At 45.5% G+C, this 19,212-nt stretch overlaps 1 protein-coding gene across 1 annotated transcript; it reads right to left on the bottom strand.

Annotated features, from left to right (window-relative positions):
• Nucleotides 1–7,583: 7,583 nt before the first annotated feature.
• On the bottom strand, nucleotides 7,584–17,313 carry LOC142471075 (vomeronasal type-2 receptor 1-like). The gene is made up of 9 exons (XM_075577872.1): nucleotides 17,133–17,313; nucleotides 16,131–16,991; nucleotides 15,659–15,836; nucleotides 13,445–13,591; nucleotides 12,617–12,908; nucleotides 11,505–12,335; nucleotides 9,264–9,491; nucleotides 8,566–8,689; nucleotides 7,584–8,488 (listed from the first exon to the last, which is right to left on the bottom strand). The coding sequence occupies exons 1-9, from the start codon at nucleotides 17,311–17,313 to the stop codon at nucleotides 7,584–7,586; spliced, it is 3,747 nt and encodes a 1,248-aa protein (XP_075433987.1).
• Between the last annotated feature and the right edge of the window lie 1,899 nt (nucleotides 17,314–19,212).

Here is a 19,212-nt window from a genome sequence, read left to right as displayed (position 1 = left end):
TAACTCCTCCTATTGCCCCATAAAACCCCTACCTATAACTCCTCCTATTACCCAATATACCCGCTGCCTATAACTCCTCCTATTACCCCATATACCTGCTGCCTATAACTCCTCCTATTACCCCATATAACCGCTCCCTATAACTCCTCCTATTGCCCCATATAACCGCTCCCTATAACTCCTCCTATTACCCAATATACCCGCTGCCTATAACTCCTCCTATTACCCCATATACCCGCTGCCTATAACTCCTCCTATTGACCCATATAACCCCCCAATAACTCCTCCTATTACCCCATAAACCCCCTCCCTATAACTCCTCCTATTACCCCATATACCCCCTCCCTATAATGTCTCTTATTACCCCATATAACCACTCCCCATAACTCCTCCTATTACCCCATATAACCCCTCCCTATAACTCCTCCTATTGACCCATATAACTGCTCCCTATAACTCCTCCTATTACCCATATAACCTCTCCCTATAACTCCTATTACCCCATATACCCGCTCCCTATAACTCCTCCTATTACCCCATATAACCGCTCCCTATAACTCCTCCTATTACCCCATATAACCGCTCCCTATAACTCCTCCTATTGCCCCATATAACCGCTCCCTATAATTCCTCCTATTGCCCCATATAACCGCTCCCTATAAGCCCAATTCACGCAATGCGTTCTTGATGGCAAGCAGCAATCACTCCAGGCCTCTCAAAAAGGGGATTTTGAAAGGGCAATTTTTACGACTGAGAAGGCTTTGCTCTACTGAGGAATCCTTTAATACACAATCTGAGGATCTGGTTCAGAGGTTCCTCAAGAGAGGATATAATAAAGTCCATATTTTGGAATCCCTTGATGTTGTAAAAACTCTAGATCGCACAGATCTCTTCACTAGTGGTAAGAATTATAAAAATAAGGATAAAAGAACCATGATGACAAAGAAAATGGACAATAGGCCCCCTTTTTTTGTAACGCAACAGTGTAAACAGGCAGACTCCATTAGACGTATCATTTACAAACATTGGGATACCCTAAAATTGGACAAAGATTTGCAAAATGTAGTTAAAGAGGGACCAAAATTTGTTTTCAAAAAAGCGAAGTCATTGGCAGGTTTTCTGTCACCAAGCCTGTTTCACTCCAATCATCCACATCACATTTCCAATATACCTAAAGGTTTTTTTAAATGTGCCCATTGTGTGGTCTGCCAATATGCAACGCCACTCAAATGCATCAATGCTTTAAAACCCAAAAAAACGATAAAAATATCCACATTTATTAATTGTAATTCCAGCTTTATTGTGTACATACTTAAGTGTGGGTGTGGTAAACACTACATTGGACGCACCATAAGACCTCTGAAAATTAGGATAATGGAGCATGTCAGAGCTATAAAAAATCTTACTACCACACATCCGGTGTCACGTCATTTTGCCCATTGCGCACATGGAGGTATCCAGAACTTCTCTTTTTCGGCTATTGAGCATGTTCCTCCACCCATTCGTGGTGGTGACAGATTGAACATGCTCAATAGACGTGAGATGTTCTGGATCTTCACCATGGATTCCCTATACCCAAATGGGATCAATCAAGATTGGGAACTGATACATTTTTTATAAAACCATTTTTTATAAAACCATTTTATGTTCTGACTTTACCTCCATTTTCTCATAATAATCTCTTATCACTAATGTATATGTTCATTATTAGGTACATAAATGATTAATATTATATACATTTCAATCTAATATATTTTTCTATTGAATCAATATTTGTATTAATATACTTTATTCTTGGGTCTTTTCTGATATCCGTGACCCTGATAGGATGACGTTAATCCAATAGCCTATTACTGGGTGATAACAGCATTATGATCTTTATAAATGTATTTTTCAAATTTTCTGTTTTAAGATGATAATTATACATATGTATCTTTTTAACTTTATTATTATTGCCATTACTTTTGTATTGAGACTAGTTTATTTATTTATTTTGAGTTAACCTAAACATTCATGTTTATTATTATATTTAGTGATAATAGATACACTACTATCAGAGTGATGGGTCTATTGATGGGTATATTTCTTCATGTTCCCAGTTATCTAATGAGAGTTAAATATTTATTTTATATTTCTTTATATGTGCTGCTCTTTTACTTTATGTACTTTACATCTCTTTATTCAGTATGTTATAGTCCATTTATCTCATTTTGTTACTCTTGTGTAATGTCTGTGTTATGTGTTGTCACCAGACTCATCAATCTGGCTATGTATGCAGTTTTTTGTATTTCCGCCTTTGCTTTTTCAGCACGGAGGTGTTTTTACCCTATGAGGCCACCGTAGTTTTTTACGTGGTTTCAGCTTCAGTCAGAGTTTTGACTGATTTTTGGCGCGAAATCACCTCCGTGGGGAACAGCATATAAGGGGGATCAGGGGAGACAGGAGTTACTCTTTGATAAAGCGCTGTCATAGCGCGAAACGCGTTAGAGGACCCTTTTTAATGTAGCTGTTGCTACCATGCATCTGGAATAAAGCATTTTTACTTTTCACGGATCTGCCTCCAGCCCTAATTCTTTGCAGTGCTCCACCATCTCCCTACACAGACTTCATCTACAAAACGGAACGGATGCACGCAGTTATGGAGCAGAAGGGGTTAATAAGTGAGTGACTTACTATTTTTTATAGCTACTGTGACTATAGGGTATATGCAGGGCTCCAGCCTATGATACAGGATATGATTATCCACATAGTGATTGCACTGGGAGTTTCTTTATATAAGGGCTTCCTTGTGGTTTCACTTTTAAAGTGGTTAGGTTTACTCTGTCCATGTTAGGCTTCATATGGTGAGCCATATACCCTGTCACACATTCATACACTTATACAATTAATATACCCCGGACTCCTAGGCATTATGGCCAACATTGCATAATCTTGGATTTAGAAGCACCATCAGGAGATTCACTTCTCATTTTTTGCTCCCTATAACTCCTCCAGGATGGGCTGCAGGTGAGCTCCTGCAGGGGAGCCAGGATGGCCTTAGACCCAGGTGTTGGTGGCTGTGAGTTGGGGATGGAAGTAGGAGAGGCCGCAGGCTGCAGCAGGGTATAGGCCTTGGTGAGGCTGAATGCAAGGTACAGGAGAGTTTGGAGAGAAAGGAAGGGGCAGAACAGAATCTGCTTAAGAAAGAAGAGAAACGAGCTTTATTGAAGAAGTATAACAGGAAGGTAGAAGAATTGAAAATAGAAAATATTAAATTAAAGAGATGTCGTGGTCGTGAGATAGACGTGCGCAAGAAGCAAATAAATCATTTGCATGTTGAATTAACCCGGTTGGAGGTTGAGATTGCTAAAATAACAGGAGTTCCAATCAAACAGAAACGTTCCCTTTTAAAAACTATTGAAATGCTAACCCACAGTGCTGAACAGGGTGCAGAGCAAAGTGCCGAACAGGGTGCAGAGCAAAGTGCCAAGCAGGGTGCAGAGCGGGGCGCAGAGCAAAATGCTGAGCAGGGTGCAGAGCAAAGTGCAGAACAAGGCGCAGATTCAGATTGTGGAAACGGAAGCCAAACCCCCATTAAATGCTCACAAGAAAAGATAAGTTTGGTGACGCCTACAAGACGTGGGAGAGAAACTAGATCCCAGAACAAGTCTGCAAAGTCTAAAGATAAAACAGAGAACTTATCCCAGGAAAACTCTGATTCAGATCCTGACAGTTTAATTCCACCAACTGCCAAGAAAACCCCAAAGGGTAAAGTTGCAAAAAAAAAAAAGAAAGCAAAGGACCGGAAGCTAAAGGTTTCCACAGGAGAAGGTAACAGCCCTGTAATAGGGTCCAAAGACTTCAGGGAAGGGGACTCACCTCAGGGTGTATCAGACTGTGAGCAAGGATCTGTTCCAGAGCTTCCAGCATCCCAGGGGTTAATAGCAGAAGCAGCAGAAGATCTGATTAGAAGCCCATTGCAAGCAAAGAAAGCAGCAGACACCTGTGATGTTGGGTTATCTCAGACTCCCACGCTGGGAGAAGTTAAAGAAATTACAACGAAATCTGGAGAGCAGCAAAGCAAGAACCTAGAAACTCTGAGAGGAGATCAGCTGGAAATGGAGTTTGTGCCTGAGAGCAGTGAGCCAGAGAACCCATGCTCACCTGGACTTACAGAACCACCCCCCTGCTTATTAGCTGGTCCTGGGATTCAGAACTCTGAGAGAGGAGAACAGCAGGTGGTAATTAGCAGCAATGGAGACAGCATTAACCCTGTAATGCCTGGGAGTGAAGTTAAGGTTGTAGAGACTGAAAGTGCTGCTTCTATCCAAACAGTTCATGATAGAGTGGCTCAATCAGAAGATGGGCTAAATCAAAGTAATGGCATCAAGGTAATCCCAGTTCACACAGCACCCCCTTCAGCCTGGAGTGGGAGATCCTTTGTGAGCGCTGTGACCAGAAATGCACAACCTTTAAAAAGGAGGAACGTGGTAAAGTTGAGATATAAGGGTGCAGAGGAGATGAAGCCTGATAGGATTTTTGTAGGAAAACATCTATTGAAAGAATATTTGGGCTTCAGTGCAGATGACATTTATGCCCTTATCCATGTTCCAGGTTCATGCGAATACGATGTCAGCTGGTGTGTGGGATGGGCCTGTGCTGGTGTGGGGGAGGGGCCTGTGCTGGTGTGTGGGAGGAGCCTGTGCTGGTGTGTGGGAGGGGCCTGTGCTAGTGTGGGGGAGGGGCCTGTGCTGGTGTGTGGGATGGGCCTGTGCTGGTGTGGGGGAGGGCCTGTGCTGGTATATGGGAGGGGCTTGTGCTGGTATATGGGAGGGGCTTGTGCTGGTGTGTGGGAAGGGCCTGTGCTGGTGTATGGGAGGGGCCTGTGCTGGAGTGTGGGAGGGGCCTGTGCTGGTGTGGGGGAGGGGCCTGTGCTGGTGTGTGGGGGAGGGGCCTGTGCTGGTGTGTGGGAGAGGCCTGTGCTGGTTTGTGGGAGGGGCCTGTGCTGGTGTGTGGGAGTGGCCTGTGTGGGGGAGTGGCCTGTGCTGGTGTGGGGGAGGGGCCTCTGCTGGTGTTGGGGGAGGTTGTTGTGCTGTGCTTGGGGGAGGGGCCTGTCTGGTGTGGGGGAGGGGCCTCTGCTGGTGTTGGGGGAGGTTGTTGTGCTGTGCTTGGGGGAGGGGCCTGTCTGGTGTGGGGGAGGGACCTGTGCTGGTGTGGGGGAGGGGCCTGTACTGTGCTTGGGGGTGGGGCCTGTGCTGGTGTGGGGGTTGGGCATGTGCTGGTGTGTGGGATGGGCCTGTGCTGTTGTGTGGGAGGGGCCTGTCCTGGTGTGTGGGAGGGGCCTGTCCTGGTGTGTGGGAGGGGCCTGTGTTTCCTCCTCCATGCTGCACCTGACTGCATCAGGATCCCACACAAATGCTAACCGGCGAGAGTTACTGCTGCAGTGAGCTTTGGGAACCACATGAAGGGGCAGCACATGCCCCTCCCCCACACCAGCATAGCCCCTCCCCCACACCAGCATAGCCCCTCCCCAAAGCACATCACAGGCCCCTCCCCCACACCAGCACAGGCCCCTCCCCCAAACCAGCACAGCCCCCTCCCCCAAACCAGCACAGCCCCACCACACCAGCCTTATTGGAAATCCGCCACTGGTAATAGTTATAGGGAGCGGGTATATGGGGTAATAGGAGGAGTTATAGGGAGGGATTATAAGAGGTAATAGGTGTTATAAGGAGGGGTTATATGGGGTAATGGGAGGAGTTATAGGGAACAGTTATATGGGTTAATGGGAGGAGTTATAGGGAACAGTTATATGGGGTAATAGGAAGAATTATAGGGAGCGGTTATATGGGGTAATAGGAGGTGTTATAAGGAGGGGTTATATGGGGTAATAGGAGGAGTTATAGGGAGGGGTTATATAGGGTAATTGGAGGAGTTATAGGGAACCGGTATATGGGGTAATAGGAGTTACAGTATACGGAACAGGTATATGGGGTAATAGGATACATAGAAAAAAATCCAAAAAGCACTAACAATGTACAACAAATTATCAATATTATAATAAAATTCTGAGCATATAAATTATCCAATGTCATTTATCAAGATAAAAAAGCCAAAGATAGGCAGTAATATTGTCAATGTCTGACAGTACTGTGTATGCAATGCTTTGTTTGGATTGGAAAAACTCAATAAAAATTGAAGTTGCCAAAAATAAAAAGCCAAATCGTCCAAATCAGGGGGGGGGGGTGCTTCTTATTGAAGAGTACTCCAAAACACTCATGTATTTAGAAGAAAAAAAAACTCTAGAAATGAGAAGAGCACAAAGAAACCCCCTTCTACAGCATGGCGCTGATTACTTTAATAAGAAAATAAAACATATAAAACTTTGGGAATGACTCCCCCACGCATTCTGCACTAGGACTCAGCGTTTAGTTTTTTAGGAATCGGCTTCTCCTGTCAGTTCCTGTACTTCCCCTCACTCGTATGCTGCCGATCGCGCCGGCTCGCGCACGCATCCAGGTACTTCCGGGTTACACTCCAATTCTTCTCCAGCGCAGGAGAGAAGGACACCACTGGGTTCCAGGAGGCTCTAGCAGGCACAATGCACAGCGCTGATCCTGCGCCTGTCCTCAGTTAGCCCGACGCATTTCGAAAGCACACTGCTTTCTTCATCAGGGGTATGGGTACAATTCCTATTCATGGGGTAATAGGATGAGTTGTCGGGAGCGGTCATATGGGGTAACAGGAGGAGTTATAGGGAGCGGGAATATGGGGTAATAGGAGGAGTTAAAGGGAGCGGGTATATGGGGGAATAGGAGGAGAAATAGGGAGGGGTTATATGGGGTAATAGGAGGAGCTATAGGGAGGGGAATACGGGGTCATAGGAGCAGTTATAGGGAGAGGTTATATGGAGCAATAGGCATTATAGGCAGAGGTTATATGGGGTAATAGGAGGAGTTATAGGGTGTGGTTATATGGGGTAATAGGATGAGTTATAGGAAGCGGAAATATGGGACAATAGGAGGAGTTATAGGGAGAGGTTATATGAAGCATAAAGTAAGGAGGTGTTATAGGGCATAGTTTAATTGGACAATAGGACAATAGGAAGTGTAATAGGAGGAGGGAGAAGTTTAATAGCGCAAGAAGATGATTATATGGTTTTATAGAAGGAGTTATAGGGAGAGGTTATATTGAGAAACACAAGGCGTTATAGACAACATTTATATCGAGAAATTGGTTGATTTATTTGGAGAGAATATATAGAGAAGTTATAAAGAGCGGTTTAATGGCGCAATGCGAGTAGTTATAGGGAGAGGTTATATGGGAACGGGAATTATAGGAAACAGCTATATGGGGTGATCAGAGGAGTTATAGGGAACAGTTAAATGAAGCAATAGGAAGAGTTATATGGAGCAACAGGGGGAGTTATAGTGAAAGGTGATATGGAGCAATAGGAGCCGTTATGGATAATATTCAAAATATCAACACATCTTTATTAATTTTTGCCACATTCCAAAATAACAATTATAAGTAAATTATAAATCAAATATTTTTCGAGGCCTGAGGATTAATTAAACATCTTAGATATTTATTTGCTCTTCATTTCAACTTTTAGCTTTCCCCATGAGATGTTCTCTCGAGTTCATGTCGGGTCGGAACAATATGATGAAACATTTGGGCACAAACATGCAGACCACCAGAGCCCAGCTGGAGGACAGGATGGCGAAGACCTCCATGGCCACAGTGTACTTGCCACGGGCGCTGAGGGAGGCTGGGATATAGGACACCCAGACATTGAGGAAGGCCAGCATGCTGAAGGTGATGAACTTGGCCTCATTGAAGCTGTCAGGAAGCCGTCTGGCAAGGAAGGCAACAATGAAGCTGATGGTGGCCAGGAGGCCGAGATATCCCAGCATGGCCCAGAAGGCATTTGGGGCACCCTCGTTACACTCTATGATGATGATTCCGGGTTTGGTTTTAATGTTGTTTTCTGGGAAGGGAGGAGAGAACACAAGCCAAAAGATGCACAAGAGGAGTTGAATAAGGGAGCAGAAGATGATTATTATGTAGGACACCCGAGGGCTGGTCCATTTTCTCAGACTACTACCTGGTTTGGTTGCCATGAAGGCGAAGACCACCATAATGGTTTTGGCAAAGATACATGAGACACAGAGTGCAAAGACCATGCCAAATGCAGCCTGGCGCAGAAGACACTTCTCAGGGTGGGGGTAACCAATGAAAGCCAAAGCGCAGAGGAAGCAGAGGGACAGGGACCACAGGAGAAGACAACTGAGGGTATAGTTGTTGGCTTTGACAATGGGAGTGGTCTTATAACGAATTAAAAGTCTGAAGATGAAAACTGGGATCATGGAGGAAAAGACACTGGCAGCAGTCAAGGTGGCACCCAAGGGCTCTTCATATGAGAGGAACTCGATGGTCTTTGGGAGGCATCTGTCTTTCTGGAGACTTGGCCACTTATCCCACGGACACATGGAACATTCAAATGAATCTGAAAGATAAACATGAAAAACCTTTGACCACCCAATGTAATTTGGTTGGTCCATGGTTCTTCTGTGATCTGCTCACCTGTCTGGGTGGAGATCTCGCCTTGGGGACAGGGGACACATTGGAAGCAGCAGACAGGCTCTCCTTTTCTCAACACCTTCCTGAGACCAGCGAGGCAGCTCTGACTGCAGGCAGACTGAGGAACCTGGAGGACAATGCATGTTAAGCATGTCACAAGATGGTATACAATTGGCAGGGGGTGCGATTTATATCTCTCTGTGTCACTGTTTCACCCTGCATGGAGATGGACAGATTCAGAGCTCCCTTCTCTGTGTTCTACTGCAATCACTTATGATAGGAAAGAAAGACTCCATGTGGCATAAGTCACTGCTCTCTGCTCACTCAATTTCCAAGGGAGAGACACCATAAGTCCAATAGACACTAAATGAATGTAATACAATATTCATAGATGTAAATGGAAACTTTGAAGACCTCCCAATAATAATATGGTGTTCCTTCAATACTGCCAATGTATGCAGCGCTGTACACAGAAATCTACAGGCACAAGGAATCCCTGCATCATGCAATCAAATGTATGGATATGGTTAGATAAGTTGACTTAGCAACGATCACAATTTGAACTGACACTGGTATTCGCCAACTCAAATACTTGTGAGTTTGAATATATAAAACCTCATCATCTCAATTATTCGAGTAGGATGGCACTGCCATGTTTTTGTATACGCTGAACTCACACTCAATGCTATCGCACAGCATACCTGTCTTCTCCCTGATGCCCACATCACGGCACTTGCATTGATATTAAAGGTGTTTCCATCTGAGGCCGCAGTATCGTAGCTTCCCACCGTGACCTGCCTCATCATGCCATCTGCACCCAGCTGCCAGTTCACAATATCGTACACTGCAGGTGGGTCCCCATTCCTATCAAAGAAGACCTCTCTTCCATTGCTCAGCTTCACACGTATGTTCTGGATGTAGTGTAACAGCTGCAGGAGGGAGAAGGATCATCCCTCATTTATTTGCTCTCTATGGACTGAAAATGTCCACTAAACAGAATTCAATCTTTCGACCCTGCCAGGAAGAAGGATATTGAGAGATGTCTATCCACCAGTGGTGGGATTCTTAATTGGAACTTCACATAATGGGACATCATGTGTTATTGTCTCTTTTGTTTGCTCCCACTCTGTGTTTTGTTTGTAATCCTGAGTTTCTGTTATTCCCCCGCTCCAAACAAGGGCTGTGTATTCCCATTCCCCACTTCTTCCAGGAGAAGATTTTGTATACTTAGGTTATTTACCACAGAGATATAACTACCCTTTCTTACCCATGTGTCACTCAGCCAAGTAAGCTCCAGGTGAGGGAATATTCACATCCCTCAGTTATTTACCAAAGTGTAGGAGACAAGTGCAGAGGTATAACCAGGGAGACATAGATTTTGGGGGGGGGGAAAACAATGGTTTTATTCAGCCCATGGCTTTATGGCAGCATACAAATAAACAAATACTCTATCCCCTTGTAAGGGCTAACTCACACTTCCCAGTCCCTTTCTGCACGGCTGAATAGTCCTCTTACCCCTGACCCAAAGTCCAAAGAGGTAAATGGACATCAGTCCAGTTTGGTGTCCATGGGGTGCACCCTCTGGTGGGTTCCTTGATCTGCGTTGTGATGGAATAAAGGGTCTGGTTCCCTGGGATCTCTCTCTGGCAGCACTCACCTCCTAAGTGCTAGATAGAAACCCTGCAGAGTAAGCAGGAAGCTTTTCTACCTGGCTGATGAGCCAGGTGGAGACTGGCAATTGTCTGTAGATGCAATTAACCCTTGCCTGCTGGACTCATCAGACAGATACAGGCTTTCTATTTGGAGCCCTTCTAGACAGGGGTTCAGGTTAATTTAATTGTTTGTTCTTGTACAGCACACAGGGCTATAAAGTGACTTGCCCAAGGTCACAAGGAGTCGACTCCAGGAATTGAACAAGGTTCCCCTGCTTCAAACTGAGTGCCAGTCAGTGTCTTTACTCAATGAACTTCTCCTTCTCCCTTAAGGCCCTATTACACAGAGCAAGTGTCTTCCACTCAGATTCTGTTGCCTGGGGAAGGGGTGCCACATTTTCTAGGGGGGTCACAGTGCTTACAGAGGCCCTGCACCCTTCCCTAAAGCATTTAGATGAAATGCTGGGGGAGCATACAAGGCCTCTGTAAGTCCTCTTACCTTGTCTCCGATGGCACATTGCTATGGCAACGCGACATCACATGACTCCCACAGCGTCATGTGATGACAAAGACAAGGAAATGGGGGGTGAGCAGGGGGGAGAGCAGGCAGGGGGCTCAGGGGGAAAAGTTTGCGCACCCCTGGCCTAGGATTCGCAATGAGACATCCACATATCTGAGTGACAAGGCTCCTGTCTTCTTGCATACGGCTGTGTGTTTTCTTGTCTGTATGTGGATGGGTGAGTTGTCGCGCTGTGTGTCTGGATAGTGTCAGGGCAGAGGGAGATGGGCGCAGGAAAAGGGGAGATAGAGGGGAGATGGGGGCAGAGAGAGAGAGAAAGAGAGGGGAGGGCGAGAGAGAGAGGGAAGGGGGAGAGAGAGGAGAGAGAATAAGGAGAGAGGAACCTTTTTATGGATAAGGGCCTTAGGTATATTAGTGGACCTCAAATATCCTTACTTGAGGAGATTATGATAAGACATGTTTTCATGATAATATCCCCTGCATGTAAAACAGCTCTGTGCTGCCCAGTGGAGTTGAGAAAAGTGAAAATAAACAGCAATAGTTTCCATGTGAGCACTCTACTACAGGAGTTGAACCTTTGTTAAAAAGAATTAAAATGAATAATAACATAGCTGGGAAAACCATGTGAGGTTGGTTAATCTGCTTTAACATACTTTGATTCTTCCTCTACAGTTACAAAGACATATTGATAAATGACCATCAACAGCCGTGACCATCTTGGAGTTTTTTTCTACCTTCACATGAAACCAATGATTACCAGATATTATTACCTGCCATGGTTTGAAGCTCTGAATATCTGTACAACTTCCATTATGAAATGGTCCTCTCCCCTCCTGGCATGTTTGCAGATCATGCAGAGCTGTGGCTATAATATAAATTGTTGTATAAACGTTGTAAGGACCTCTTACAATGGACACATCGTTGTAACTGTTCTGGATACTCTCTAGATCCTCGTTTCCTGTACATAACTTTGCAGGATTATCCCTTGTGCCGGTGAGGTTTCTCTGGTCCAAGAATTTGCATCCAAAAGCTTCTTCCCAGAATATTTTAGACCAGGTTTCCCCCAGGGTGTTGAAAGGACGGACGCTGTTCAGATACCCTCTAAACCCTGCAATCTTTGAGCTATGGAAAGCAAAACCGATAGAGCCTGAGAGAATTGCAAAATATTTGGCCACTGATAAAATGTTTGAGATGGACCAAGCTTCACTGGCCACGAAGATCTTCCCAGTCACGTTTTGCCTCAACATCTCATCCAGAAGTGGGATCATGTCAATATCCTTGGAGAAGACAATAACAGCCTTTGCCGTTGATGCTCTGATGACCCTGGTGAGGTGGGGGGCATTCTTATCCTGACGGCTTAGCAGGATGAATTCTGTGAAAGCCACACAAGCTCCGGACTTGAGGATCTCCTGCTTAATGACCTGGATGCCCTGTTGCCCATAGTCATCTCCCAAAGCTACCAACCCAACCCACGTCCAGCCAAAATACAACACCAACTGGGCAAGACCTTGTGATTGAAAGGCATCGCTGGGAACAGTCCTGAAGAAGGAAGGGAACTGTGTCCTGTCACTCAGGAGAGAGCTGGTCGAGAAGTGACTGATCTAAAGTGACAAATGTGAGTTTGATGATGTACAGCTAACCGGTTTCAGCGAGTTTATCAATATTAGCAGAACTATTACTTTGAATTATCTGAATGCAGTTTTCTTAGGCATTACATTGAAAGTAAATAGATAATTTAACAGAGATAAATAAATAAAACATTATCTTTGACATTTAATAACCTTGTTTATGTTCCTTGCTGGCAGTTGTTTTAAGCTGCTGTTGGAAAGAGAGCAGTGTGATAAGAGATTCAGCACTGTGGACAGCTCCCATTGATTCTTACCTGTGGGTATCTGTACAGACCCAGAATATGAGCCATCAGAATGGAGAAGGTAGAGCTTGAGTGTCCAATAATGGCAGCAAGAGGTGACTTCTCCTGGCAACAGAAATTGGGGATACCTTGCACTTGACCGGTTAACACCTTCAGGGTCCCATCCAGCTCCTGTTGGAGTACAGAGCAAGAGTCATAGATTTGAAAACCCAGGGTGAGGTTTGGGAGCAGGTCAGATCTTCTGTTGATTTCCTCCATGGTGAACCTCATGGCCTGGAACTGCTGGTAGCCTTCAGAATAGAACCTGGGGGTGAGAAGGGGGAACCCAATGATGTCACTTGACCTCACACCTATGGAGAAAGGGAGAAATTGAGAAGGATATATGGAGGATAGTGAAGGTGGTTGGTTAACTGTGAGGGACTGGCATAAAATAGAAATAAAGATGGAAATGGAGAGGGTAGAAGAGAAATACGAAGAGGGAGATGATGTGGAGATAGAAAGTGAGAGCGATAGAAGGCTAAAGATGGAATAATTAGATAGAGGAAGAGGGAGAGAGAAAAAATAGTGTGCAAAATAGAGTCAGGGAGAAAGGGAAGATCGAGAGTGAAAAGGAAAGAGAGAAAGAGAGACTAATAAACATTAATAAAGGTAATAGCAAAATGGTGGGAATGGTGGAGGGAGCAGATGGAGTTATGAGAGAGAGAGAGAGAGAGAGAGAGAGAGAGAGAGAGAGAGAGAGAGAGAGAGAGAGAGAGAGAGAGAGAGAGAGAGAATGAGAATGAATATATGAATGTATGAATGGATGGCATTGTGAGATGCAGAGGACTTTGTAAACCTTACCTTTTACATGCTCCCTGTGGGGGGGTCTCTGTGAAAATCAGTTCTGGATAATCTTTGTCAATATAGAGAGGCATTACTATCCCTATTAAGACATCTCCATGCTTGTAGACCCCAGTGAGGTCCGAGCCCCGCAGTTTGCACCCCAGGCTGTCAGAACGAGAGGCAGGAGTGAGGTAGGAGAGAACGAGGTGCCATATGGACCAGTATAAAAGGGACATCACTCTGCAACCAGACAGGAGGAGGTTAAATCCTGATCCTTCGTTAATAGGACGGGAAATCAGAACCCTGCAATGTAATAGTCACCCACACATTATATACCAGGCATTATTGCAATACAGGATAAAGGCATTATCTGAGCAGAAGGTGGAAATAAATAGAGACATTCAGCATTATTAGTATATATATATATATACACTGTATGAAGAGTAGGAAACATGCTTACCCTATTCGTTCTCTCTCTAGATTTCTGCAGTGTGCATATAAATATGAAGTGCCCCCTTTTATAACAAAAAATAATTCCCTTAACAGAAACCCTGTCTCTAAAGCACTAATTATCATTGAACTCTTCAGTTCTGCAGAGCACTGTGTGTTTGCAGCGTGCCCCCGGCAACCTGGCACACAGGGGGTAACAAGGGGGATATTTCTAACAGGGTAATTATTTAACCGGTGGGACAGAGATTTCCCGGGAGAGGCGCATGGAATTCCCTTTTATGAGACACAGGAAATAATGCCAAGTCTATTAGTATTTATTTTAAGAGATATAGGCCAGAGTGTGTGAGGGGGAGGCTGGCACTGCCCGCGCTGTACCTGTGCTGTGTATACATGGTGTAGTAGTGTGTGTGAGGGGAGGCTGGCACTGCCGCTGCTCGCGTTTTACCTGTGCTGTGTATACATGGTGTAGTAGTAGTGTGTGAGGGGGAGGCTGGCACTGCCCGCGCTGTACCTGTGCTGTGTATACATGGTGTAGTAGTGTGTGTGAGGGGGAGGCTGCCACTGCCCGTGCTGTACCTGTGCTGTGTATACATGGTGTAGTAGTGTGTGTGAGGGGAGGCTGGCACTGCCACTGCCCGCGCTGTACCTGTGCTGTGTATACATGGTGTAGTAGTGTGTGTGAGGGGAGGCTGGCACTGCCGCTGCCCGCGCTGTACCTGTGCTGTGTATACATGGTGTAGTAGTGTGTGTGAGGGGGAGGCTGGCACTGCCACTGCCCGCGCTGTACCTGTGCTGTGTATACATGGTGTAGTAGTGTGTGTGAGGGGAGGCTGGCACTGCCCGCGCTGTACCTGTGCTGTGTATACATGGTGTAGTAGTGTGTGTGAGGGGAATCTTTTTTATTTTAAATACAAAATACAAATATTTACAAATACACACAATACTTACAGAATAGCAACCAGAAAATGACATAAACAATACATTTATCTTACAGAGATTCCCTTTTCAAAGATATCTAAACGCCTCTCTCCAACCTCTCAGATTCCCCCTGCTATATACACTTTACATCTGATAGATAAACAATATACACTTTACTGATAGATAAATAACACAAAGTAATCAAGCAAATTTCCTGCAAAAAGAAAATCTAAATCTTAATGTCCTTTAGACTAGAAAAGACTTGAGTCTGTATCTTTTCCCCTTAACACTATTCACATTAATTAGTTGCCACCTTCAGCGGAGAGGGGAACTTTGGCACATTTAGTGAATCACCACCACCCTTTTTTTTTCTTTTTTGCACCATTTTTCTTTTTGACCATTTTCTTTCTCCCGGGGGGACTCTCTGATGGCAGATTTCTCTTATTCGATGGTCCGGCCATCTCAATGTCCTGAATAGATCCAGACCGCTGCGAGGTCTGACTGTCCGACATATCGGGGTCTGCGTCATCCATCTTTTCACCCCAACTCTTTTCCTCCAATACCTCATATGTATTGTGCAGCGAGATCTCTTCTTGGACAGTTTCTGTAGTTTTCTTTCTAGCTGAGCTGGTTAGGGCAGTCTTGTTTTTACTTGCTATTGTTTCCCATTCATTATCGCCATCTTTGCGAGGTTCGGCGCCATCTTTGCAGGGTTCGTCGCCATCTTTGCAGGGTTCGCCGCCATCTTTGCAGGGTTCGCCGCCATCTTTGCAGGGTTCGTCGCCATCTTTGCGGGGTTCGCCGCCATCTTTGCAGGACTCGCCGCCATCTTTGCTCAGATCGCTCCTGTGTTCTCCGTCTGACCCCCTTTGGGCTGGAAGTGTATATGTCAGACCCAGAGACTTTAAAACCTCTTCTACAGGTGTAAGTTGAAGACTTTCTGATGACTCTGTGGTATTCTCTTTATCACTAGGAGATGCTGTATTCTGTACACTAGACATTTCATTCTGCCCATAATGGTTGTGTTCGGCTTCTGGGCAATCTTTAAAGGAATGACCACATTTATAGCACAGGTTGCAGACAATGTCCTTGTCACACTCAGAGCTGTGATGACCAATAGAACCACATAAAGTGCACCTGATTTTGTCACATGCTGAGCTTAAGTGCCTGGGGGAATCACATTTAAAACATTTTTTAGGCTGTCCCCAATAAAAACATCGCCCGCGATCTCTTCCAATATATATGGCGTTTGGGAGGTGACATGCCACATTGTGTGTGTATCGAAGTTTAACTTTAAACTTGTAGCCCCCATTCCAGAAACCTTCAGCATCCATACTTTTCACTGGACCAGACTGAATATCGCACTGTCTTTGCAGCCAAAAACATATATCTTCTACCGCTACAGTCTCAATATCAAAGATAATATTCACTTCCACGGTCACAGGGCGAGAAACCTGGATAACTTTAAAGAATTCCCATTCTGGATTATCCTTCACTTCTCTATAACGAAACCAGAATTTTTCAAGCCCTTCTGGTGTCTTAAAGCTCACTTCGTAGTTTCTGCTACTAGGAGCATGTAACAAAGCATACACCTCACTGGGTTGGAAGCCAAGAGAAACTTTGATCAAGTCTTTTCCTACAACAAATCTGTCCGGTATAGGAACCATATCCCCCCAATAATGCAGTCTGACAACGTTCCTGCGCTTTCTGGCATCATCAAATGACAAATAAGATGTACCTGGGCGTCTTGTACTCCATGCTGACTGCTGTGGGGGAGCTGGCTCAGCCGCTCCTGTTGGTTTTGCTGCCGTTCCTGCTTCAGCTAAGGACTTTGCTTTTGCCGCTCCTGTTTCTGCTAAGGGCTTTGATGCTGCTGCAGGCTGTATGGATTTCTCTCCCACTTTAGGAATCTCCATTTCTTGCGCCTCAAAAGCCTCTACTGCTTCAGCGTTCTCCACTGCTTCAGCCATTTCTATTTCAGACACTTCTTCCTGTGCCTGGGCTGTTTGCTGCTCTGTCTCAGGTGTATTGCCAGCATCATTCAGGCTCTCTGCCTGGGCTGTTTGCTGTGTGTCTGCCTTGGGTGTGGCTGCTAATTCCTGCACCTGTCTGCAACCATCAGCTGCTTGTAGTCTCTCTGTATCAGGTAGAGTTGCATGCAGTTTCTCTATCTCCGGTGCAGCCGTATGCAGGGTCACTGCGTCAGGTACAGTTGTTTGCGGGGTCACTGCATCAGGTACAGTTGTTTGCGGGGTCACTGCGTCAGGTGCAGCTGCTTGCGGGGTCTCTGTCTCAGGTGTAGCTGTAGTTGCCTGTGCATTAGTGTGTATGTCCTTGCCAATTTGTGGGATAACAATTTCTGTGACCCCAAGTCTCCTTTTCTCATGCTCTGCCTGCCTTTTACTCTTGGCTTCATTAGACCTTGAGCTGGTTTTAGCCGCAGTTCTCTTACCCGTCTGGTTCTGAGTACTTTCAGTATTCTCCATTTCAGATTCTTTTTGCCCAACATTTTCATTCATCTCTTTTTCCACATTTTCTGACTCTTTCTTTTGCAAACATTTCTGCACTTTAGCTTCCAGGGAAACTTTCTTATCCGCATTCAGATTAGCTTGAGACCTGGTTCCCACTCCTCTCCCTCCTCCAGGGTCTGCCGCCATCTTGGCTCACAGCTCCTCCCCTTCCTGTGTGTGAGGGGGAGGCTGGCACTGCTGCTGCTCGCGTTTTACCTGTGCTGTGTATACATGGTGTAGTGGTGTGTGTGAGGGGGAGGCTGCCGCTGCTCGCGCTGTACCTGTGCTGTGTATACATGGTGTAGTAGTGTGTGTTAGGGGAAGGCTGGCACTGCCCGCGCTGTACCTGTGCTGTGTATACATGGTGTAGTAGTGTGTGTGAGGGGGAGGCTGGCACTGCCCGCGCTGTACCTGTGCTGTATATACATGGTGTAGTAGGGTGTGTTAGGGGAAGGCTGGCACTGCTCGCGCTGTACCTGTGCTGTGTATACATGGTGTAATAGTGTGTGTGTGTGAGGGGGAGACTGGCACATCTCCTGCCCACACTCTACCTGTGCTGTGTATAAATAAATAAGGTCAAAGGGGCTGATTCACAAAGCAGTGATAAGTAGTTTTTAGTGCGATAAATGCCCTTATAGCGCGGTACTGCCTGCTGTGCGATTCACAAAGCAGTGAGAACAGCGCAGCATCGCGCTACAATAGCTTTTTATCACGAAAAAAACAGTCAGTGAAAAAAAAGTCACATGATGAGCCAAAAAATGGCAAGTCCACCGTTTTTTGCCTGTAAGCGCTATTCACAAAGCATTGATAACTGAATCGTACCACAAAAACTCGCAAGATTTAATCACCAGCTAAAGGCTGGCGCAAAAGAGATTGATCCATGCATGAAAGCATAAACAAACAAAATGTCAGCACATTATTTACACCTGAGACCGGCGGGTGCTTCTGGGTGGTCCCCATGGGTGTCCGGGGGTCCTCAGGTGTTCCCTGTGTGTGTCTGGGGGTCTTCGTGTGGTCCCTGCAGGTGTCCGAAGGTCCTCAGGTGGTCCCTGTGCATGTCCGGAGGTCCACAGGTGGTCCCCATGTGTGTCTGGGTTCCCTTGGGTTTTCCCTGTGGGTGTCTGGGGGTCCTCGGGTGGCCCCACTGGTGTCCTAGGGTCCTCAGGTGGTCCCCGTGGGTGTCTGGGGTGCCTTGGGGGTTCCCCGCAGGTGTCTGGGGGCCCTCAGGTTATCCCCACAGGTTCACACTGGCATGCGGTACCAATCCTGTGTGGAATGTTTTTCCCCAATACATTGAAATATATACACCCCCCTTGCCCCCCCTCCAACACATACAGTACTGTAATAGGCAACATAACTATTATCCAGATATAGATAAAAGCTCATTTGCCCATTATAAAATAAAATATTAGCGAGCCAGCATAAATAAAGTAAATAAACCTTTCTACTTACCCCTGCCATCGTGAAGGGCATCCTCGTCAGTATACTCAAGGTCCATATCCTCCGATGCCAGCAAGAATACATAAAAAAATACAATCTAATGGCCCCTAACTCCTTAATCACCTTAGCGGTTAATAACTGCTATAGTAATTAAGGGGTTAACCCACCCTCCCCTGCTACCCACCCTGGAGGCTTAACCACCCACCCTGGAACCACTATACCCACCCTGTACCCATTGATTGGCATAGTGGTACATCATACCCATATAATATGGGCATGATAAGCTACTATAGCAGTCAATGGTCACCCTAATAAAAAAGCATGAAGGCCAAAAATGCACAATAATAAAAGATTGACACAAGCATCTAAACACCCTAATTCAAGAAATAAAAGCACTAGCCATCCAAATTCTAAACAATTTAATCCAAACAATAAACAGAAATAGAAAAAAATAACAGTCAATAGAAA

The sequence above is a fragment of the Ascaphus truei genome, chromosome 20, assembly GCF_040206685.1.
Source record: "Ascaphus truei isolate aAscTru1 chromosome 20, aAscTru1.hap1, whole genome shotgun sequence".
Classification (NCBI taxonomy): domain Eukaryota; kingdom Metazoa; phylum Chordata; class Amphibia; order Anura; family Ascaphidae; genus Ascaphus; species Ascaphus truei.
This window is presented reverse-complemented; position numbering and strand designations above follow the sequence as displayed.

Coding starts and splice junctions, on each gene's coding strand:
- LOC142471075 (XM_075577872.1), bottom strand. CDS start 17,313: ATGAATGAAAATGTTGGGCAAAAAGAATCTGAAATGGAGAATACTGAA. Junction 16,992..17,132: donor AATTGTTATCCCACAAATTG/GCAAGGACATAC, acceptor TACCTGACGCAG/TGACCCTGCATACGGCTGCA. Junction 13,592..15,658: donor ACACTTCCAGCCCAAAGGGG/GTCAGACGGAGA, acceptor TCGTTCTGACAG/CCTGGGGTGCAAACTGCGGG.